The sequence below is a fragment of the Zalophus californianus genome, chromosome 9, assembly GCF_009762305.2.
Source record: "Zalophus californianus isolate mZalCal1 chromosome 9, mZalCal1.pri.v2, whole genome shotgun sequence".
In the NCBI taxonomy this organism is placed as follows: Eukaryota; Metazoa; Chordata; class Mammalia; order Carnivora; family Otariidae; genus Zalophus; species Zalophus californianus.
The window spans coordinates 3,328,750-3,350,230 of NC_045603.1; the positions used below are offsets into that span (position 1 = coordinate 3,328,750).

Sequence of the window (21,481 nt, forward strand, 5' to 3'; positions counted from 1 at the left end):
TCTAGGCTTTAGCTTCCTCGTCCCCGAAATGGGAATAAGAACGTGTAAGAAATGAGACAGCCATAAATGGCAGCAGCTTGACTACCGCCAAGTGACCTACAGACAGCACTCACCAGTATTATGCACCTACCTTGTTGGCTTGCACCCTTCCCTTATGTCTCAGTACACGAATATGGCTCAAAACCAGCAGGCAGTGGGTCTCTACCCTCTACGTGCAAGGCATTTCCACAGGTCTTGCAGTGTTACCGCACACTGCGGGCCCCTTCCCTCCCAGGACAGCACCAACGCATTAATTCTTCATGGGCACACCACTTGTGTTTATCGAGTGGAAAATGTTCCAGCAAAGTTCAAGCTCAGACTAAAAGGCATCTCACTTTATCTTATTAAAATTGCATTTTTATCGGTCTTGCATAGCTAAAAAGAAAAACAGGCTTCAGCTAAAGCCATTTTAAAAGAATAAGTGGCAACTAACATACCTACCTCATTCCACATAATGAAATCATTCTTTAAAAAATATGTTCACCAATAAACTTTTTAATAAATTGTACTGCTTAAAAACACCACAGCAATTCTTTAATTGCTTTAAAGAGGACCCCAGTGATTCCTCACGAAAAGCAGATACACAAGACATAATGCCACTTCTAGGCACACACCGGGAAAAACCCTCGCGTAAGGACACAGGAGGCAGGCTCAGCGATGTCGCTAATGCTAAAAAGAAAAAAAAATTTAAGAAAAACCTTTATCCATTATCAACTGAAGAATGAATTCACATTATCCCTTTGTCCATTATCAACTGAATAACAAATAAACAAACTGGAACATACACATATAACCACAATAAAAACGAAGGAACTACAAGAGCCAAGATCGGTAAACGTATAAGCCTACCACCGAAGAGTAATTTGAATATGCACAGTATGATGTCATTTATACAAAGTTTTTAAAACGAGAAAATGAAACTATCTATCATGTCGGATACATACACAAGTGGTCAAAACTCCCAGCGCACGACGGCGATGAAAACAAACTGAGAACAGGATGGGAGCGGACGGGTGAGGGAGGCGAGGACGCCGGGTCCAGGAAAAGGACGCGGCGGCTTCAAGTGTGAAGAGCCCGAGTGTGGGGACAGTCCCGAGGCCCATCAGTGGGCGACCCGGGCACATGCCGGAACATACTGTCAGCTTACGACAAGGAATGAAGGGCTGACAGCCGCTCCCACATGGATGAAGCCTGGAAACGTCACGCTCAGTGAAAGGAACCAGTCACGAAGACCACATTCATATGATCCCACACACATGAATAAGCAAATGTCCAGAATAAGCAGGTCTACAGAAACAGAAGGCAGAGGAGTGGCAGCCAGGGGCTGGGGAGGCGGGAGTGGGGAGTCACGGCTGGTGAGGCAAGTGCTCTAAAATTGACTATGGTGATGATCGTCCAACTCCACAAACAGACAAAAAACACGGAACTGTACACTTTAAGTGGGTGAAATAGAGGATATGTAAATGACGTCTCCACAAAGTTGCTGAAAGGAAGGGAGGAAAGGGGGAGGGAGGGAGGGAGGGAGGGGGGGGGAGGGAGGGCGGAAGAAGCAGGAGGGTCTCCTCCCTGACCGGCTATCCAGGAAGGTGGCTGTGCCATGGGGAGCGAAGGCTGAAGCAAGGCAGCCCTTCTGCACCAGCCACCCGGCTGATCTTTAAACAGGTCCGAGTCTACCTCTGCAGCACTGAACAACAAAAGTCCCTAATGCCACCAGCACAGAACAAAACATTTTAGTAGCTTCAAGTGAAAACGACAGACATGATATCACCCCCTAAACTAAGACCATGAAACTTCAGAAGGATTCATTGGTTACCAGCAGGCCAACAGTGGGGACCACAGCTACATTTTCTGGGTGGGCGGGTCGCCATCCTGTATATAGTATGTACAGTGTATAGCGTTAGAGACCACACAACTGGGCGGCTGGGAAGGACTCTCAGATGGAAGAGCAAATGCATGAGAACTCACGATGCGTCAAGGACCCAACCCTGCGGCCCCACAGAAGTTCCTATCCAGATGAGAGGGAGGCACCCAGACCAAGGACCGCACCGCACAGGGCAGGCCAGGGACGGGCAGGTGGAGAGATGCCCCCAGGATGGCGCCCAGAAGAGGACCCCCCAACGACAGCCCCTGAGTTCTCAACAGAGCACACCCCTCCTGCATGAGGCACGGGGAGCCACCCCTGCAACGCCCCAACCAGGAAGGGGAAGGCGGGCAACAGAGACAGTGAAGCTGAGATTCACCGCAAGCAGGAGGTGGGAGCGAGGGGCGCCCCCAGGCAGAGGGGTCACAGGTGAGGACAGGCTGGAGACACAGGTCAGCTGGGGGAGGCCCAAAGAAGAGAGACAGGGGCCCCTGACCAATCACCACTGGCTCCTCAGGACGCTGCTCCACCACCTTTACAACTCGGGGCAGGGAAAGTGTAATAAAAACCAGAATCTAAAGCCGTCTGAGGGCCCACTTGTGGACGGCCAAGTGGTCAAGCCTGGTCCCCCTTGGAGAGCACCCTTCATTTGGCAGACACTGGCTGAGCACCTGCCGCAGGCCAGGCCGACACCGGAGCTGGAGAGACGCCAGGGAGCCAGGGACACAGGGACAGTCCCCCCCCAACCCCCCGGTTCCCACGATGGCGGACGATCATCTGAACACAGGTGAGCAGAGCAGCGGGAGAAGCAAGAGGGCGATTCTCTCCCGCGCGTCCTGGCAAACAGGTCTCTGGTTTAACTAGGACCCCCCACCGCCAAGGCCCTGGCTTGGCGACAAAACTGACAAGCCGGGAACCAGAACGGCTCTCTGTTCCTCGGTGAAAGGCTGGAGTAGCAGGGGTGAAAGGCTGGAGTAGCAGGGGTGAAAGGCTGGAGTAGCAGGGGTGAAAGCAGCCCTGACACAATGAAGCGTGAGAGGAAGGAAAAGTACGGAAAAGAAACGTCCTAAGCATCTGAACGTAAACCAAGAAACAATGCCGGCATTTGGGATGAAGTGCTCGCCCGCGGCTCGGGCGCGGGGCATCAGTGGGGAGGTCGGGAGCCCCTGCCGCGGCCATCACCTCCCCGGCCACCAGCCTCCCCGGCCGGGCTCACAGACCATGCTGTGCCCCCTCTGCGCTCAACAGGGCTTTTCTGAAATATGAACTCAATTAGCGACTGATTTACCATTAGGCTCGCTCTAAAACACAGCGATGTTCCCCAGGTTTATAAAATATTCAGAAGAAGTAAGTTTTCCAAGGAAATTAACTTTAGAGGGCTTCAGAGGAAAATGCATGAAACACCATTATCACCACAGCAAACAATTCCATCGTCCCTCCGCCCACAGCAGAGTCTGGAACTCTCGACCCCATGGAGCCAGCTACAGGCACACGTGGCCCCGCGGACCCAGAGCGGAGCATCTCTCGAGCTGTCCCAGCAATGACAGCCGCGCCACCCCACCCGGCACTGACACTCAGCCTGTCCCACACACTCTTGGCCGTCTAGTGTCCCCACGGGGCCAAAGCTCCCCACGAAAGGGACAGGATTTGTCTCCTGCCATGCTCCTTGGGACCCCAGAACCCAGCAGAGACTCGGGCAGTTGTTGCGTCGATCAGCAGGTTGCTCCACGGACAGTCTCCTGAAACAGATCTTGGAAATGAGCATGTTTACAATAAAGAGTTCCTCCACACGAGAAGAGGAACGTGTGAACTCACAGATACAGGGGGCAGCCTGGTGGCTGTCCGATGTGGGGGGAGGTATGCAAAAGGGTGAAGGTGGGCAGGAGACACAAACTTGAATAAGTCCCGGGGAAGTGATGTGTGCAGCACGCGGACTACAGTTAATAACATGGGGTCGCAGACTTGACAGCAGCCAAGAGAGAAGGCCTTACAAGTTCTCATCAGAAGAAAAACAATCCGAACCCCGTGTGGTGACAGAGGTTAAGGACGGGCTGTGGTGATCATCTCACAAGATACACACACAGCCAATCATTACACTGTCGCCCAAAACTCATACAATGTTCTACGTGCACGAGGCCTCCCAACCTAAACAGAAGTGATGGGTGTGTATTACGGAAAACAGAAGACACGAGGAGGAGGAGGAAAGAAGGCTGTGGGAGTAGCAGGGAAAGTGTAGAGCCTGGCGGCCGGCCACCCCCGAGGCCCATCTTCCCTCGACCCTCCTGCCCTCGCCCGGCCTCCAGACGCAGCTCGCCCACACCCTGCTCTCCGCCCCCCATGCCACCGCACCCCTTCCCTGCCGGCCCGTCCGGGGGCTCCTCAGACTCTTCTACACGTTCCCGACCTCCACACCCCACAGCCGAGGCCCCAACCCTGCCTTCTTCCCACTTTACGGGAAACCACGCTCTCTCCTGATGCTCGGTAAAGAGTTCTCAAACAGCTGCCTCTGGGGCACCACCGGCACCTCAGCCACATGCTCCCCACCTCAGTTAATGGGTCCACTGCAGAAGTCAGCTCTGCCCCAGTTGCCACACCTCATGCCCACTTCTCACAGTGCCCAGCCCCGGGACAACCCCCCGGATCAGGCAGAAGACTGACGAGTGCACCCTGCCTCCTGCACCCCCTCACACCCTCTGCCACCAGCAGCTCCTGGCCTTCCTGGGCCGCCCATGTCTGTAGCATCGAAAACCCACCTGCTATCTCCACCACCCTGGATCGGGGCTCGGTCTCTCCTCCCGACCAGGTCACCAACTCCTTCCATGACCTAATCTCCATGAATGGCAATCCAGGAGCCCAAGGGCCCCCCTCCCCTCCTCCCTGAAGCACGCCACCCACGTTCAGCCAATCTCCACGTCCTCCTAAACCCTGAACCATTTCCCACGTCTCCACCCTCCCCTCTGTCACTGTCCCACGCGGCTGCCTCCGGTTCTGGTCTCAGCTCTGCCAGTCAGGGGACAGCTTCACTCCCCAGCTCAAAGTCTGCAAGGTCTTCCTGTCGCCCTTGGGGAACAACTGGAACCTTCCCTGTTTCTCTCCCGCCCCTCCCCACGCCGCCACCCCCGCTTGGGGCCAGCGCTGGCCTCCAGCCCACCCCATCTGAAGGCCCAGCCCCCTCGGTCAGGTCCCCGCTAGCAACGCTCTTCTCCCCTGTTCACCTTTTCCTCAGCTGCGCCTTCATTCAGCCACCCCGCTGCCACACAGGCCAGCCCCGGGCCCTGTCTACAGAACACCCCCACAACCAAGTACAGACCTATAGGAAGGGACGGTCCTTCGAGGTCCAGTTTGAGGTCACCTCCACCCTCCACCAGCATCTCCCTCCCCTTGCCCACACTGCCCCAGGAACTGGGAGCGCCCCCCCACCCCCGGACTGACCTGCAGGGTCGTGCCAGCAAACTTTAGGACCTGGTGTGCACACAGAAGGCGTCCAATAAATGCTTGAGACATTTAATGCTTCTTTGTTATACAAATATTTGAAGGATTGAGCCTTTTACAAGTGAAGGAGTTAAGTTCCACAGGAGAGAGCACATTCTCTCAGAACCTGACAGAAGGAGAGCGCCCTCTGATCAGCTCCTGCATTTCCCTTGCCTGACCCATCCCAGCAGAGCCACTGAAAATCAGGCCGGTCCCTGAAGCCACATTTGGTCCGGAAATAAAATGCCACGACAGCTCTAGTGAGTGGTTTTGGAACAGAAAGCTAATCCAAGAAAGAGCACAATCCTAACAAGAAAACAAAATGGGGCCCAGAGCCACCACGTCCTCATGGGCCGTCCCACGCCACGGCGGCCAGCGTCAAAGAATGACTGGCACTACCAGCTCGCCGGGCAGATGGCTGCCGGCTACTGTCGGCGGAGGCGGGCTTATGTGCTCCTTCCCCACCCCATCAAACCGCCCAGCACCCCCGACAGGAGGAGGAAAATACCATCACAAATACTTAAAGCTTTTCTCCTCCCAGAGCCGGGCTGAATTCTGAAAGCAGCATGGCCAGACGCCCCCTTTAGATCCCCACTCCAACAGCACAACACATTGTCCCACCAACTGGCTGGCCTCACCACCTGCAAACAAGTTCACTGGACAAGCAAGAGAAGCCCATGTATCAACACCCTCAAACGGACTGCCCCCTGCCTCCAATGATCGCAGTGGCGCCGAGGGACCCGTCCCCTTTCCAAGACCCTGCCCTTTGCCCTGCTCTCCACATACATCATGCCCAATGCCCTGTGACAATCCCAGTCACCCTGCGGAGGGCTTTCCATGAAGGATCAGGAGCTCATCCAGAAGACAGGAATTAAGCGCTCTTTGTCTCCCCTGGGCATAAGCCTTAGAGCCAGCAAGCCTTATTCTATCTTTTAGTTTAGTACAAAGGTTCACTGAAAGAAGGGTCATTTCAAAACTGGAGCAAGGTATATGCGGGAACAGGTGGAGAGCTGCTCCATGGCGCATTTAAGAAGCGTATAGAGGGGGGCTGGCCACCAGCAGCGTGGCCAAGCTCAAGTGCAGAGGCTGTGTGAGAAGGAAGACAGCAGATGACAGACATGCCAGCCGGGGCAGTGGGCACACACCGGTGCCGGCGAACTCCAGACCCCCAGAGGATGGACGCCAGGACGGGCAAGAACACCCAGAAGGGGCCCCAGCGAACAGAGCTAATGCCGTCGGGGATCCAGAAATGTACGGCTCTGCCCTGAACTGGCATGCCTGGGCTCAGAGGAGGCTCACTCGCGTAGGAGCCGCAGGCCCGGGACAGACGCGAGCTCTGTGCAGACGGGAGCACACGCAGGCAGCACTGCCACGGGGCCTGGTGAGCGTGCTCCCCGGATGGCTGTGCAAGCCACAGCGACAGCACCTGCAGCCCGTAATTCACGTGACTGCAGGCAGTCCACACTGTTCTAACCACTGACGACTGCAGGCACCTACCTCTGTGACCCTCGGTACTCAGGCTGGATTTTTCCATGTTAATCCCCAGAAAAGAGGAAACAGCATTTCAGAATGGGGGAACAGAAAGACTAGGGATACTCAAAATGAAAGTCCCCCAAGCCCAGGCCCCACAGATGGGAAGAACCCAGGCTGCCCCGTTCCCTCTGGGCCTCCCAACCCCTCTGCCTCTGGTCAGGGTGAAGTTAGAAGAAGCTGTTCCTCTCCTCCTGAAGAACCCCCACGCTGCGCAAATCCGAGTGCACAGGAACCAGGTTCCCGACCCCCAGGCCAGAGGAGCCGGGCAAGGGCCGAGCCCAGGGGCCAGCAGTGGGAGCCAGCTCCCCCTCCCGGGGGCCAGCTTGGCCACCCGCCCGCAGCCCAGACTTCCGGGTCTGCAAACCCCCGGCCGCAGGGAGGGCCGATGGCACGCCGCGTGTCAGGACCCTGGCAGGAGAGAAGCAGTCGCGAGTGTGCAGTGTCACAACAAGGCCCACGGTGTCTCGTCCGGGGTGTGGCACAAAACGCTGCCTCGCTCAGCATTGTCCGCGCTCCCAGGGCCCGGCACAGGGCCATCCCGATGCCCGGCTGTCTGCAGGAGCCCCCAGGCGGACCCATGCTGCACCCCGAACGGCCTGCGGGGCCAGACTCCACACTGCGCATGTCTGAGCACAAGGAAGCTGAGGAGCGGTTAGAGACGGAGTTGCTGGAAAGGCCGGGGAGGGGCGGGTGTCCCATACTGGCCCCGGTCACTGCGCCACTGTCCTCCTCCATGCTGCACGCAGGCAGGGCTAGCCCAGGGCAGTCTGGGAAACAGAAAAACAGACGTAGGCTCCCAGGGCACTTCAACTCGTTCCCACCCATGACCTCCGACCACACCTTCACAGCACTCGGGGAATGGAATAACTTCCTCCTGCTCTCAGTTTAAAAAAAAAAAAAAAAAAGTTTAATCAAAATCATCAGGGATTTATTTTAATCATTTCTGTCCTCACTTAAGATTAACCCATAAGAGTCTAGACTTGCTACATTAGACAAATATGTAAAAGAGAAAAAACATGATTCTCATTAAGTATATTTTCAAAATATTTCCAGACCAGCTAAAAAGGCATTTAGTAACATGAAACAGGACCACCAGGAAACAAACAAGCAAAAGGAACTGTGTGCATAGCAAACCACCCCCACCCCCCACCCCCGGTGCTTCCAAGGCGCCGGCACAGTAAGACCAACTCCACTTACAGACGGAGCCCGGAGAAACCCACTCACACAGGACACAAAGACCCACTCGAGAGACTCCCGGGCTCCTCGCAACACGGGGAGAGAAGAATCAACAGGCACTCCGTCCAAACAGCCACTTCAAAAATACAAGCAAGGAAACAAACAGGTTTCTGAAAACACAAGAGCAAGCTGGTCAGGGCAGCAGATCCAAGCTTCTGGGAAAAGAGGCAGGGCCTCCACCTGGTTCCTGGACCCAAGGAGACACGAGGAAGAGCCCTCCCAGTGCTGTTCCAGTCCTTCGGGACTAAATGCACTTTGCAGAGGTGGGCGGTGAGGGGCCAGCGCACCCGGGAAGACGGATACAGGTGCCCTGTCCACATTCAAGGGCAAGACTCTGCAGGGTCAGGTGCGGAAGGCTACCCACAACCCTTCCCATCCGACATCCCTCCCGCACATTTCTCCAACCTTCCTCCTCCCACTTCAGGGTTTTTCTGTGGCTGCTCTAACAGTCTGCCACACACACAGCCTAAACCACCCTTATTATCTTAAAGTCTGGAGGTCAGAAGTCCAAGGCAGTTCTCACAGGACTAAAGTCTAGGTGTTGGCCACTGCATCCATTTCTGGACGCTCTGGGGAGAGTCCACGTCCTGCTCATTCAGGCTGCTGGCAGAATTCAGTTTCCTGCGGTGGTAGGACCGCGGTTCCCGCCGGCTGTAAGCAGAAGGCCAGCACCCCCCCCCGCTCGTGGCCCCTTCCTCCACTTTCAGAGCCAGCGACAGCAGACCAGTGTTCATCTGCTGTCGACTCTGACCACTTTTACGTGCTCACTCCATTCCACGGGACCCACCAGGCCACCCAGGACAAGGTACCCTCTCAGGGTCAGCGGATCTACACCTTTCACTCTCCTTTGCCATGTGGCCTGGTTCCAGGTTCCAGGGATAAGGGCGCGGACATCTTTGGGGGTCATTATTCTGCAAGCACACCCCGTCCCTCTGGCCAGAACCCTGGTGATCGCCACCCTTCAGTGCTTTGTCGCGACTCTTTTCTGTGGCCTTCCGAGCCCTGCCCGCCTCCCACCCCTCTTCTCACAAGCCTCCCCACCCTGCCGTCCCCCTCTCCAGCCCCGGGGTCCCTGTGGCACCCTTCCCCTGCCAGGACTGCTCTGACGCCCACCCTGCATCTCCGCATCTGCGCATCTCTGCAAGCTGGCTCCCTCTCCATCTCCAGGTCTCAGGTCAGGCATGACCTCTTCTGGAAGGGCATGGCCTTCCACTGACGCAGGGTCCTGTGCTTCTGCCAACGCCCCCAGATGATGACCTTCGAAGCACATACCAATGTGCTTACTGTCTCCCTCACCCCAGCAGCCTGTGAGAGCCCCATCTCTTGGCTCAGCATTCAGCACGGGACCTGGCACACAGAGTACGTTCTGAATGAATGAACTGCCCCCCAACAAGTCCTCCCCTCAGCTGATGAGTGATGGCGGCCTGTTAAGATGATGGTGGAGCTGATGTCTCACTGGCTCGGAGACTCCTCGGGCTGTGACCGCTGGAAGCTGAGAGCTGTCGGAGCCACAACACCGTGAGCTGTCTTCCCCTCCAGCGCCACCCCAAGCACCCACAGCCCTGCCGGATTCAATCTGGGTCCTTCTTGCCGCCATCCCGCTCACAAATGTCGCCCTGCACAGGCCCCACTGCCCGCACAGCCTCCTGTGCACAGAGCTCGCGGCCACGGCGGACCCACGCTGGAGGGCTGCCTGCGCTCGCACCCGCGGTGGGCGGTGACTTCGTCCTGCCACTGACAGCTAAGTGTGGCAAGAGTGCCACCCACAACTGCAGAGGGCAACCGCCCCTCGGGAGCCAAGTGAGTCACTGGCCCAAGAAAGAACCGGCCCCAGAGAGTCACAGACTGAACCGGCGTGACCCCCACCACCCACCCTGTGATTCTTGTGGCGCCACCACCCTCTCTCACCTGGATGTTCACCACAGCCTCCGAACCGGTCTCCCTGCTTCCGCCCTTCCCTCCCAGCCCCTAACCGACCACCCACCCGGAGGGCAAAGGGATCCCGCCACACCTCTGCCAAGACCCTCCAAAGCGTGCCCCCATCAGAGTAAGAGACAGAAAGCCCACATCTTTCCACTGTGACCACGAGGCCCGCCCCCACCAGCTTCCAGACCTTGTGCCCCAGGACGCTCTCCTCCTCCCTCAGCTCCAGTCACCCGGCGCCCCGCTCTTCTCAAGCACACCACTGTTGCTCCCGACCACAGCCTTCCACTGGCCCTCTGCCCAGACCGCTGTCCGCCCAGACCACCGTCCTCCCAGCCACCCAGGGGGCCTGTTCACTCACGTCCTGTGAGTCTTGCTCCAATGTTACCTCCTCTGCGAGACCTTCTCTGGCCACCTGATCACCAGGAAATCCTCCCCACTCCACATGTCTCCCAATTCCAATTCTCTGCTTAAGGTTTCAATAACAGGGTAACAGTTCCCACCTTCTCAGGGGTAACTCTCTTCTTCACTCAGTCATGGTCTCTATTCTCTGCCCCTCCAGCTCCGCTGTAAGCTCTGAGACAGCACTGGTTCTGATCTGTTTTGTTCACTGGTGTATCTCTAGCCCCTGGAACTGTTATTCGCACCAAGTGCTGGTTAAACAAATATCTAGTGAATGAATAAATTTTCAAACTCTCAAAGCTGCTCCAAGAGGCCTTCTCTGGTGCTCATCAAAGAGAATCGGACCAGACCAAACAAATACGTGCCTGGAGATCCCAGCCACTTAAGGTCTCATCCAGCTTCATCAGGTTACACTGGCAGAAACTGATGTCCCCAGGGGTGACATGACCTGGTGAAAGTCACACAGAGATTAACAGAAAAAAAAAAAAAAAGGCTGAAACCCAGACCACAGAACCAAGTCAGAGGTGCTTCCACCATATCACACATCCTGCTTCATTCAGAAATTTCTAAGAAAGCCCCAGCCAAATAGACAACCTAAGGACCAGCATGAATAGAGGACGGGGGTGGAGGGGGGGGTGGCTACTGGCAAGACCACCTCTCAGGCAGTGTGAGACCCTGGCCAAATCACTTACTCCCTCCGGGTTAATCTGGAAGGCAGTCTGAATCAATCACCATTTATCAGCACTAACAATGCAAAAGGGAGGAAGACACGCTACCGAAAGCAGAGCTCACGGTCTGGAGAAGAAAACAAGCACATACCAACAATGGTGAGTTTGATGCACGAAAGGGTACTTTAGTCCAGACTTCAGGAAAACACACAAGGCTTTATAAGGAGGTGCACTGGAGGTGAACTTTGAAAATAAAAAATAAAATAAGCCAGGCAAAGGGGAGGAGAGGGAGGCAAACAACATTCTGGTCAGCTCTGAGAGCACGAAATTGACAGAGGTATCACACAGCATGGACACCAAGGAACCCGCAAGTCCGTCAGTACCACTGAGGGCAATGTTCAAAGGAAGGAGGGGTGGGAGACATGGCTCAAGAATTGGGCAGGGGTCAGGTTATAAAGGGCCTTCCTATGCTTCTCCACATGGCATTTCAGGGGAAACACGCAAGGGCCTTAACCCGAGCCTACCTCAGGGAGTGTCAGCTGGAGGACAGCGCGTTGTTTTGTAACTCTGAAACACTAGGGAGACGCAACACTCGTTGGGCACCAAGAATGGGGCCTGGCAAACAGTAAAAGCTCAGTGACTATCTGCCATTATTGTCACAAGGACCTGTGATGAGTGAATGATCACTAAGGAACTACTAAGGGCTACGCTGTATAAAAGACCCCTTAACAGTTCTGTCTTCTGTGGTGAGTCTATTCTTCCTCCTTTGCGTTTCCTTGGACTGATGTCCACACTCGAAGAGTGAGACAATCCTGGGCAGCACTGAAAGGGCAGAGCTGCAGGAAACCGGCCAGGAACTCTGCCAGCTCTGTGCCTGCGCAGGTAAGGACTAAGCGTGTGACAAGTGATCAGCACAGGAAGGTGAGCTACTGATGGGCAAAAGGGCATAGCTTCGCAACCCCTCCTGTTGCCTGAACAGAAGCACCGTCAGAGCCAGGCCTGGAGGCGCGGGGCACAGGTCGCTGGGCAGGCCTCTCCAGTGGGCCCACCCTCTCCTCTATGCCCTGCCCTCTGCAGTGGCAGCCTCCGGCAGCTCTGCCAGACTCCACTCCAACTCTGGAAATCCGACAAGGGAGCTGCTCTCAAAAACGCCTAAGACACGCACAGCACCAAAATCAGAGGGAAACGGAAGTCTGTCGTTGGTGACACAGAACCTCACAGAAAAAAGCTGGAGACCACATTAGCTTCCCGTGGCCATCCTAACACGACAGAAATTGATCCTCTCATAGTTCGGGAGGCTTGGGGTCCAAAATGAAGGTGCTGGCAGGGCCATACTCTCTCTGAAGTCTTGAGAGAAGGATCCTTCCTTGCCTCTTCTAGCTTCCATTGGTTGCCTGCAATCTTTGGCATTCCTGGGCTTGTGAGCACATGGCTCCAACCTCTGCCTCCGTCTTCACATGTCTTCCCCATGTCTATCTCTCTGTGTCCAAATTTCCCTCTTCTTTTAAAGATACCAGTCACTGGACTAGCGCTCACCCTAACCCAGTATGACCTCATTTTAACTGAATTATATCTGCAAAGATGCTATGTCCCAATAAGGTCACACTCACAGGTTTCCAGACAGACATGAATGGGGCGGGGGGGGGGGGGGGGGGCGGCACCACTGAATCCAATACAAAGACAAATTACCAAGAGATACAGTCCTCAATCCAAATGTTTATTCACCATTGTAACTCCATACTGCAGCTCGACTGTTCTTAGAGCTCAGTTGGTTAGAATCAGAGTTTATTTAGACTGAGGAAGAACCAAAATCTCAAGACCTAAAGGCAACACACGAAAGTTCTACTGCCATGTGGCTCATTTTCCCCGGAGTCTATGTTCTGGAGCCTCCGTCTCTTTCACTGTTGGGACCTCCTACTCTCTGCCATTCCAGAATTTTCACATCACCTTGGACCCTGACATTGGTTTTGAAGAAAGCTCTTTTCTTCCTCAATCACACACAACCCTGTGGCGTGAAGTAGGATCTCTGGCCGCCCCTGGTGATCCCCTCCAAAGTCAGTGTGTCTGAGCCGGCAGTAACTCACTCCTACTAATTCCCCAAATCACCCTGACAACTGCATGTTTCTGACCCAACACAGTGAACCCCGAGGTTTACAACTCTACCGCTCCACCCATAGTGTTTCTTATACGACACTTACGAATAAGCTGTGTTTACAAATGATTCTACATGGAGTTATTTTAATACCCCAACTCCTACTAATTTTCAGTATTCAGACATTAGTTTACAAACAGAATAAACCGTGTTCAGACATCTTGACCTGTTTCTCTCTAATCTGTGTTCGCCAGCAACTGTTTCTCCTAGGCACTGTCCATGTATGTCTTCACGTTCCCCGGGGCCCTGGCCAGGGATCAGCGACGCGCTGATCAGGACTCTGGAGCTGAACAGCTTCCAGGGTGCACCCAGGTCACTGCACGCACTTCATTTTTTGTTTAATTTTTTTTCCTTAATTTGCTTCCTGCTGCTGACTCAAGAAAGGAGTTGGTTTTGAGGCCAGAAAGTGGGATTCATGGAAATTCACAGGGAGTCTCGAATCCACTTGAGCAAATCCTCGAGCTCGAGGCCAAAAGCAGCCGTCCACAGGAGAGACAAGAAGGCCGTTCCAGTGGGCCACACCGCCACGCCCCCTCGTAGAAAGCCACCGCCCAGCGAGCACAGCCTGCCCCTCCAGGGGGCCAGTTTCCGCACGCTCCTCCGAACTCCTCGCGGCGCGACCCAAGTCGGTCCCCTTCGGCTTCCCCAGGGAGCCCAGAAGTTTCGCAGAGGAGAGCCCGCCAGGCTCGGGAAAACTCGCGGGCCGCTCCTCCTCGTCCCTTCAAGCCTCGATCTCCGTGCAGCCCCTGTCACCTCCCAGACCCTGCGCTCGAGCCCGCCGTTCCCCCAACGCCCCTCGCGTCCCCAGCAGCCCTCCCGCAGCCCAGGTCACCCCTCCCCAGACCCCCGACTCCACCCGCAGCGCAGCGGGCCTACGTGCCCACCTGACCTCTGACCCCTGACCCCGACCCGGCCCCTCCGTCACACCCACCTGCCCGGGACTTTGCTGCTGCTGCGCTTCCAAAACTGCTTCCTGGCCCCGTCGCTGGCCATGGCCCCTCCTCATCCCTCAGACCCGCGGCCCCGACACCTCGAGTGCGGCCGGCCAGGCCCGGCGGCCTTTCCCTGTACCCCGGGTGGCTCCTCAGCGGTCCCGGGACTCCCCGAGCCTAGAGCCGAGAGGCTCTTCCGCCTCCCCCCGGAAGTTGTGCCTCCGCGCGTCCGGAAGTCCCGCCTCTGCCCCTGGCGCGCCTGACGCAAGGCGCGGGTGTGGACGTCATTAAAGGGCGACGCTGGGAAGGAAGTGTGGTGTGGCGGCGGCGGCCTGGGCGGCCAGAGTCCTCGTGACGGCGCCTGGTTGGGGCGCACGCCCGGCTCCGTGCTTTGCTGCTGGGCGAGGCGACGGGAGGGCCCGGGGCGCGAGGAGGCCGCGGAGGGGTCGGCAGAGCGGGGGTGGCGCCTGGGTGCTCGCGGAACCCGGCGCAGTAAGCCGCCGGCAGGGTTTTCAAAGAGTCGGCTTGAAACAGCGGCGAAAGAGTAAGTCTAATCGGTGGGGCGCCTGGGTGGCTCGGTCGGCCGGCCGTCTGCCTTGGACTCAGGCCAGGATCCCGGGCTCCTGGGACCGCACCCCGCGTCGGGCCCCCTGCGCGGCGGGGAGACTCTGCTTCTCGCTCCCCCTGCCTCTTCCCCGGCTAGTGCTCTTGCGCTCGTACTTGCTCTCTCGAGAGCTCACTCAAGTAAATCTTTAAAAAGAACAAGTCTGCATTGGTTACGTGATAAAATAATACTTGGGGTGTATTAGACTCAATAAAATACATTGCCGAAGTTATGTTTAGGTGTTTTGTTGTTTGTTGTTTTAATTTGACGTAGCCAACGGAAGATGTGAAGTGACATGCACGACTTGCGCTAGATTTCTCTTTTGTCCCAGACCTGGACCGAGAAGTCAGGTCCTGGCAGTTCAAGACTGCAGTACAGTTTAACTTTCGGGAGTCCGTTGACACGGCTGCCAATTCTCTTGTGAAACAAAAATCGGGCCGTATGTTTAAGTTTGCCCATGCCTCCTCGCTCACTGTTAGGTAGCATTGATGTAGTTCTTGCCATGTCCAGGGTACTGCACCAGGTGCTCTATATGCAGTGTGTCGGCCGTGTGCCCACCATCCCCAAAGGCTGGCCCTCCTGGAAGAGCAGAATGGCTCGCTCACCTCTCGGACACTGAGTTTTATACCCTTTCCACAGGCCCTTGTATCCACCCTGCAACACTTACCTGACTGTCCTGATTATATCTGTGCCCACAGGTAGCTTGTGGGATACTGCTCGGCGGGGCCTATGCCTTCTACCTCTATGACTGTTTGTTGGATGAGTGACAGCCATGGGAACTCTCCAGGGATCCCCTTTTGTCACCACAGAAACTCCAGGAATCTTCTCTCTGGGGTGACCTTAATGGATCCTTGGTGATCCCCAGCTGACATATCCTCAGTAGATCCTCAGGGCTCCTTTGCTGCACAGCCTGATGACCTCGTCCGGGATCCTTTCCTTACATGGCCTCAGGGTGTCTCCAGAGATCTCTCAATAAAGTTTCAGTGGATCCTCAGGGACTCCTTCCTCACACAGCCTCAGGCAGTCTCCTGAGATTCTCTCCTAGTGCAGCTCAGGAAGGCCCCAGGGACCTCTTCCCAATATACAGCCCCAAGGCCTCAGAAATCCTCCTCAGAGACTGGCTCCTAACAGCCTCCGGGGTCCCCTGTGGACATCACTGGGGACCTCAGGGGTTCTCTGCAGCTCTTCTGGCTCATTGCAAGAATCAGTGAGGTGACAGCAGGACTGAAGATGGTGGAAGTAGAATTCACAGAGAAACAGTGGGCAGTAGTTAGTGACTGGCTGGATGCAATTACAGCATCTTAGACGGGTTGTCCCTATAGCTTGAGGGTGCCTTCCTGCCTCGAGTCTCCTGGGGAAAGGAGCAAGACTGACACCAAGATTGATGAAGGCTTCAGGACCCACTGAGCAAAGGGTCAGCAGTGCCAGTCACAGAAACAGGAGAGGAGGGGTCAGCCTGTTCGCAGCCTGCGTGTATGGTTGGTTTAGGATGACCTGGGGCGAGGTCACGGATGGAAGGCCTCAGCCAAGCACGAGGTGAGAGGACAGATTGGTCTCCAGGCGAGGGGATGGGAGGATCTGCCGGGGCAAGGTCGCAGGAATAGGCCAGCACCATGGGCAACATAATCAAACACAAACCCAAGAAGAAGCAATCCCCAGAAATGGACTTTGGCCGGGGGGCTTGGTAAGGGTAGGATGTAAAAGGAGCGTTTGGTAGAAGGCCAGGTGTATAAACTGAGGTGTAACATATGTAGAGTCTGGGGATGGGATCTCTGCAGGCATCAAACAGGACAGATGCATGAACCAGAATGAATGAGTGGAGCGCTTTGTGTTCATTTGTGCAACAAATAATTTTTATTTATTTTTTTAAAAGATTTTATTTATTTGAGAGAGAGAATGAGAGAGAGCGAGCACGTGAGAGGGGGGAAGGTCAGAGGGAGAAGCAGACTCCCTGCCGAGCAGGGAGCCCGATGCGGGACTCGATCCCAGGACTCCGGGATCATGACCTGAGCCGAAGGCAGTCGCTTAACCGACTGAGCCACCCAGGAGCCCCTAATTTTTAAAGATTGATTGATTGATTGATTGACTGATTTGAGAGAGGGCATGGGGGATGGAGGTGGTGGCAGATGAGGAGGGAGAGGAAGAAGCCAACTCCCCGCTGAGTGCGGAGCCCACGCAGGACTCAAACCTATGACCCCGAGATAATGACCTGAACCCAAATCAGGTGTCAGAAGCTCAACAGACTGAACCACCCAAGCACCCCTATGCAACAAATAATTTTTTTTAATTTATTTAATTTTTTTAAAGAATTTATTTATTTATTTGACAGAGAGACAGTGAGAGAGGGACTACAAACGGGGAGTGGGAGAGGGAGAAGCAGGCTTCCCGCGGAGCAGGGAGCCCGTTGTGGGGCGTGATCCCAGGACCCTGGGATCATGACCCGAGCTGAAGACAGACGCTTAACGACTGAGCCACCCAGGCGCCCCTATTTAATTTTTTAAATTTATTTATTTGAGGGGGGAGAGAGGGGGAGAAGAAGAGGGAGAAGCACACTCCCCGCTGAGCTGGTAGCCTGACGCAGGGCCCAATCCCAGTACCCCAGGATCATGACCTGAGCCAAAGGCAAATGCTTAACTGAGCTGCCCAGGTGCCCCAACAAACAAGAAGCTTACTTTCACTAAGATTTAAGCTAACGGACATTAAATCCAAGGACATGCCATTTCACACATAACAGATGGGCTAAAACTTAAAAATCTGTCAATGCCAAAATTGACAAGGATGTGGATTTGTGAGCGGTGCAGAATGAACTGATTCACTGCTGGTGGGAGTATAAATTGGTTTAGTGATTCTCAACAGCCATCTAGCAATTTCTAGTAGTTAAGGATGCATATACTCCACAACCCAGGAATTGCACCCTTGTTGTGTACCCTAGAGCAGCTTGCCCAAGTGTGCAAAGACAAGAACATTCACTGCAACATGCTGCTACTGCTGGCAAGGGGGAAGGTCATAAAGTCATCTCTAGGAGAATTGATAAATGATACACAGCTATCCAATAGGATGCTATATGGTAACAAAATGAATAAATTAGTCACATATATCAACACAAATGAATTTCACAAGGTTAAATGAAAAAAAGTTGAATGTGGATGCATGTGCTATTTAATTCCATTCTTTTAGAGTAAAAAAAAAAAATGCTAAACACTAAATTCAGGAGAGTGGTTGCCTCTGGGTATTGGTGGAGACTTTGATCAGTAAGTAAGGAAGTCAAGGGGCTTCAGTTTTATGATTATGCTTTATTTCTGATGGCAGAGGGAGTGTATGCTGCCATTGTTATATTATTTATGACTTCTCCCATGTATAAAACGTTTGATTGCGGACCTCTTACTGCTGTGTCTGTGAGCACACTCTTGGAAAAGGATGAGAGAGACAATGAATGAGCAGCGTTCACTGAGAGGCGTGGAGGGGTCAGGACAATTGAGAAGACCTGTGACTGCAGTTTAAGGCGAGCGGGCAAGATGGGACAAGATGCAAGGAGTGGCTCCAGGGAGAGGGAGCATCACAGCTGCAGCAGGAAGACAAAAGATTGGAGCGCTGGGTAACAGGTGAGTCTCGGGCATGGCTGCAAGTGATGTAGGTCAGGTTCCCCGAGAGACAGATCCTTGCGTGCAGGCAGCTTCTTGGGGAGGCGAGGTTGAACGGTGAGGGGCCACCTGGAGAGATGTCCTGAATTGAGACCAGAGGGTGGAGCCTTTGCACCATGCACAAACCAGTCATTGCATGGCTGCCCCCTGGGAGGGGGGCCCTGCAGCTGCAGGCAGCTCCTCGGAGGGACTTCTCTGAGTCATCTGCAGCCAGCACTCCCGGCCACGGAGGAAATGAGAGCCTTAGTCCCAAGGAGCGGATCTTGGCAGCACACCATAGTGCTGACTGCAGTCCACCTTGGCACCACTCGGATGCAGGAGCGTCACAGGGGTCACCATTGGAAGAACATCTCTAGGATTCTGCCTGCTTCCTTTTGTGGAAATTTACAAGAGGAAGGTTGACCCAGTCTCGGAGCCACGGCGGTCAGTCATCCCATCCCCCGTCCCCCCCCCCCCCCACTTCCTTTTCCTCTGCTCTTACCCACTGTAGACTCCCTCTTCTGTTCTGGATGAGCTACCTGGTGGGGTGACCCAGACTCTCATCCTAGAGGCTTCAGACCCTCGATCATCACACCGTTCTCAGACCATGGCTGCGGTACTTGTCCACATGCCATCAAAATTGGGCAGAGAAGCAGGTTCATGTAGGTGTCAGACGTGTTCTCCCCTGGCCCCACCGGGCAGTAGCATCCCTACCTCCTCTGGTGGCCACAGAGAGACCCTATCCTTCGCCTGGCTAGTCTGCTGGCGCAAGAAGCCATGACTCGACATTGAATCAGACTCTTACCACCTCCCTTTCTGGCAGCATTCCCCCTCTGGGGCTCGGGACTTCTAGAAGAGGCCAGAATTGTGAGAACAGGAAACCTCTTGAGAGTGATGTGAGCGGATCCAGTCCTGCCTTCACCCCCTGCTTCCCACACCCAGGTCTTTACTTAGAGGGGACATAGCGTCAAGTAGGGCGCCCCGACTCAGGGGCTATAAACTCTGAGCTGAAAGGCAGCTTAATTGCTCTGTTGGGCCAGCAGCTTCTGGGCAGTGTGGTGTATGTTGGAGGACCGGTGGGTCCCCCAGCCACGGGCTCGCCGCCACCACCTCCTTTGCTGTAAGTGGGTCCCCTGGACCGACACAAGTTTGTGCAGAGCCTCTGGTTGCCGGATCAGACTCTCTGAAGCCCACACACAGGGTACAGGTCCGTGAATCATTGGGTCTTATTGCCTCTGCTCACATCCCCGTGACTACCCTACGCACAGGGGATGCCAAAGAGTGTGGTCTGCCTGGGCATCCATTCCCAGTGAAACGGCTGAGTTCTCTTACTGAAGAATGGTGGGGTGGATATTGGTGGACAATAGCAGCACCTCCCACACTCACAAAGTGTGCAATCAGCTCCCAGCACTAAAACCAAAGAGGAAAGACGGGCAGCGTGGGGTATGTCAGCCTCCTATGTCAGTGTGGACGTGTAGAATCCATTGCTGCTGGAGTGAGGCTTGGGAGCACTGAGTCATGTCCCTCCACACCTGTTTCATGGCTCAGGCTGGGTCTTCTGTCTCCCTTCTCTCCAACTCACCAGCGTGCCCCCAGGTCCAAGGCTTACCTCGGATGATGCCTTCAATGGAAAGTAACAGGACGCTCGACTAGCAGCACTTTAAACTTCGTTTTCTGCCCCCAAAAGGGCCAGAGGCAGGCGGCTGTTGTGATGTTCTATTGGCTGAGTCGCTGGGTGATGTAGGGGACCCTGGGGGGCACACTCCCCCAGCACCCAGGTACCCAGTCCCCACTGCAGGGAGTGCTGGTCCTGCCCACGCCCAGCCAAGGGCTCCCTGGGAACCATCTGTGCTGCGTCCAGGGGAGCTACTCACCCCCAGGCCAGCCCACATCCAGTGACTGGCCAGTGTGAAGAGACAAAGACCTAGCCCCCTGTCCTCGACTCACGCTGTCTCTGAAGGGCTGTCCCAGCTCCAGGCTCTCCAGGTGGGGTGGATCAGACAAGGTCATTGTGCCTGCTTGTGGCTCAACCTCTGCTCGTCCCGTCCTGCCCCATGGCCCTCACTCTCTCACAGGCATGGCTCCCAAGTGCATCCTCAGTATAGCCTGGTATGTGCTAGTCAGGGTTTCCCAGGGAAACAGAACCAAGTGGTGAGGGGGGGCGTGTAAATGGAAATTTATTATGAGGATTTGGTTCACACAATTTTGGAGGCTGAGAAGTCCCACAACCCCGCACCTGTGAGCTAGGGAGGCAGTGGCTATAAGCCCAGTCGGAGCGCAGAGGCAGATGAGCTAAATCCCAACCCAAGCTGTGAGGCAAAAACCAGACAAATTTCTCCTTCCTTCCTCTCTCCTGGTATTCAGGCCATCAGGAAGTGTCTGAGGCCCACATGGGGACGGGCCGCTTACTTTTCTCTGAGTCTACCAATTCAAACTCAAATTTCATCTGGGAACACAACGCAGATACACCCAGAGTGGAGTTTAATCCTGGCACGCCATGGCCAGTCGGTCAAGGAGACACATAAAATGACCCATCACCCAATAAACCTCCTCCAGGGCATTTCCTCAAATCCGCTGGCTCAGACGAGACAAACGCAACCAAGCTCAGGCGTGCTGCCTCATGATCACAAGATGGTGTCACAGCTCCATCTATCACGTGCTCATGCCAGTGTCCCAGCCAGACAGGGAGGGAAGGAGGCCTAAGGAGAAAAAGAAAAAAAAACACCTCTCCAGAAGTTCTGGTTTATCCAGGAAGGGCAATCCCCCGGGCGGCTTCCTTAGGAGCCAGAACTAAGTCAGGCACTGAAGGAGAGACCAATCACTAGGGAGAACGGGCTGCTGGCTTGGACTCATTAGAACTTCCCCTCCGGGGCCTGAGGACAGGTTGCTTCCCATCCCAGCAATAGGTCTCAGCCCACTATGGATTCAGGCTGCTGTTTGCAGGGAGGCGGGCAGATCGGCTGGGGAAGTGTTGGGTCAGAGCCGGTGGAGATGGGAGAAGCCGGAAGGCACTGGGGGAAGGTGCCCAGGGCAAGCGGGG

At 55.0% G+C, this 21,481-nt stretch overlaps 1 protein-coding gene across 1 annotated transcript in view; it reads right to left on the reverse strand.

Moving 5' to 3' along the window:
• Positions 1 to 14,421, reverse strand: part of TBC1D22A (TBC1 domain family member 22A) — a 355,202-nt gene extending 340,781 nt beyond the window's left edge. The window contains exon 1 of the mRNA XM_027595286.2: positions 14,217 to 14,421. Coding sequence (XP_027451087.1) covers positions 14,217 to 14,278 — 62 coding nt within the window. The 5' untranslated portion in view covers positions 14,279 to 14,421. The remainder of the gene's footprint in view (positions 1 to 14,216) is intronic.
• Between the last annotated feature and the right edge of the window lie 7,060 nt (positions 14,422 to 21,481).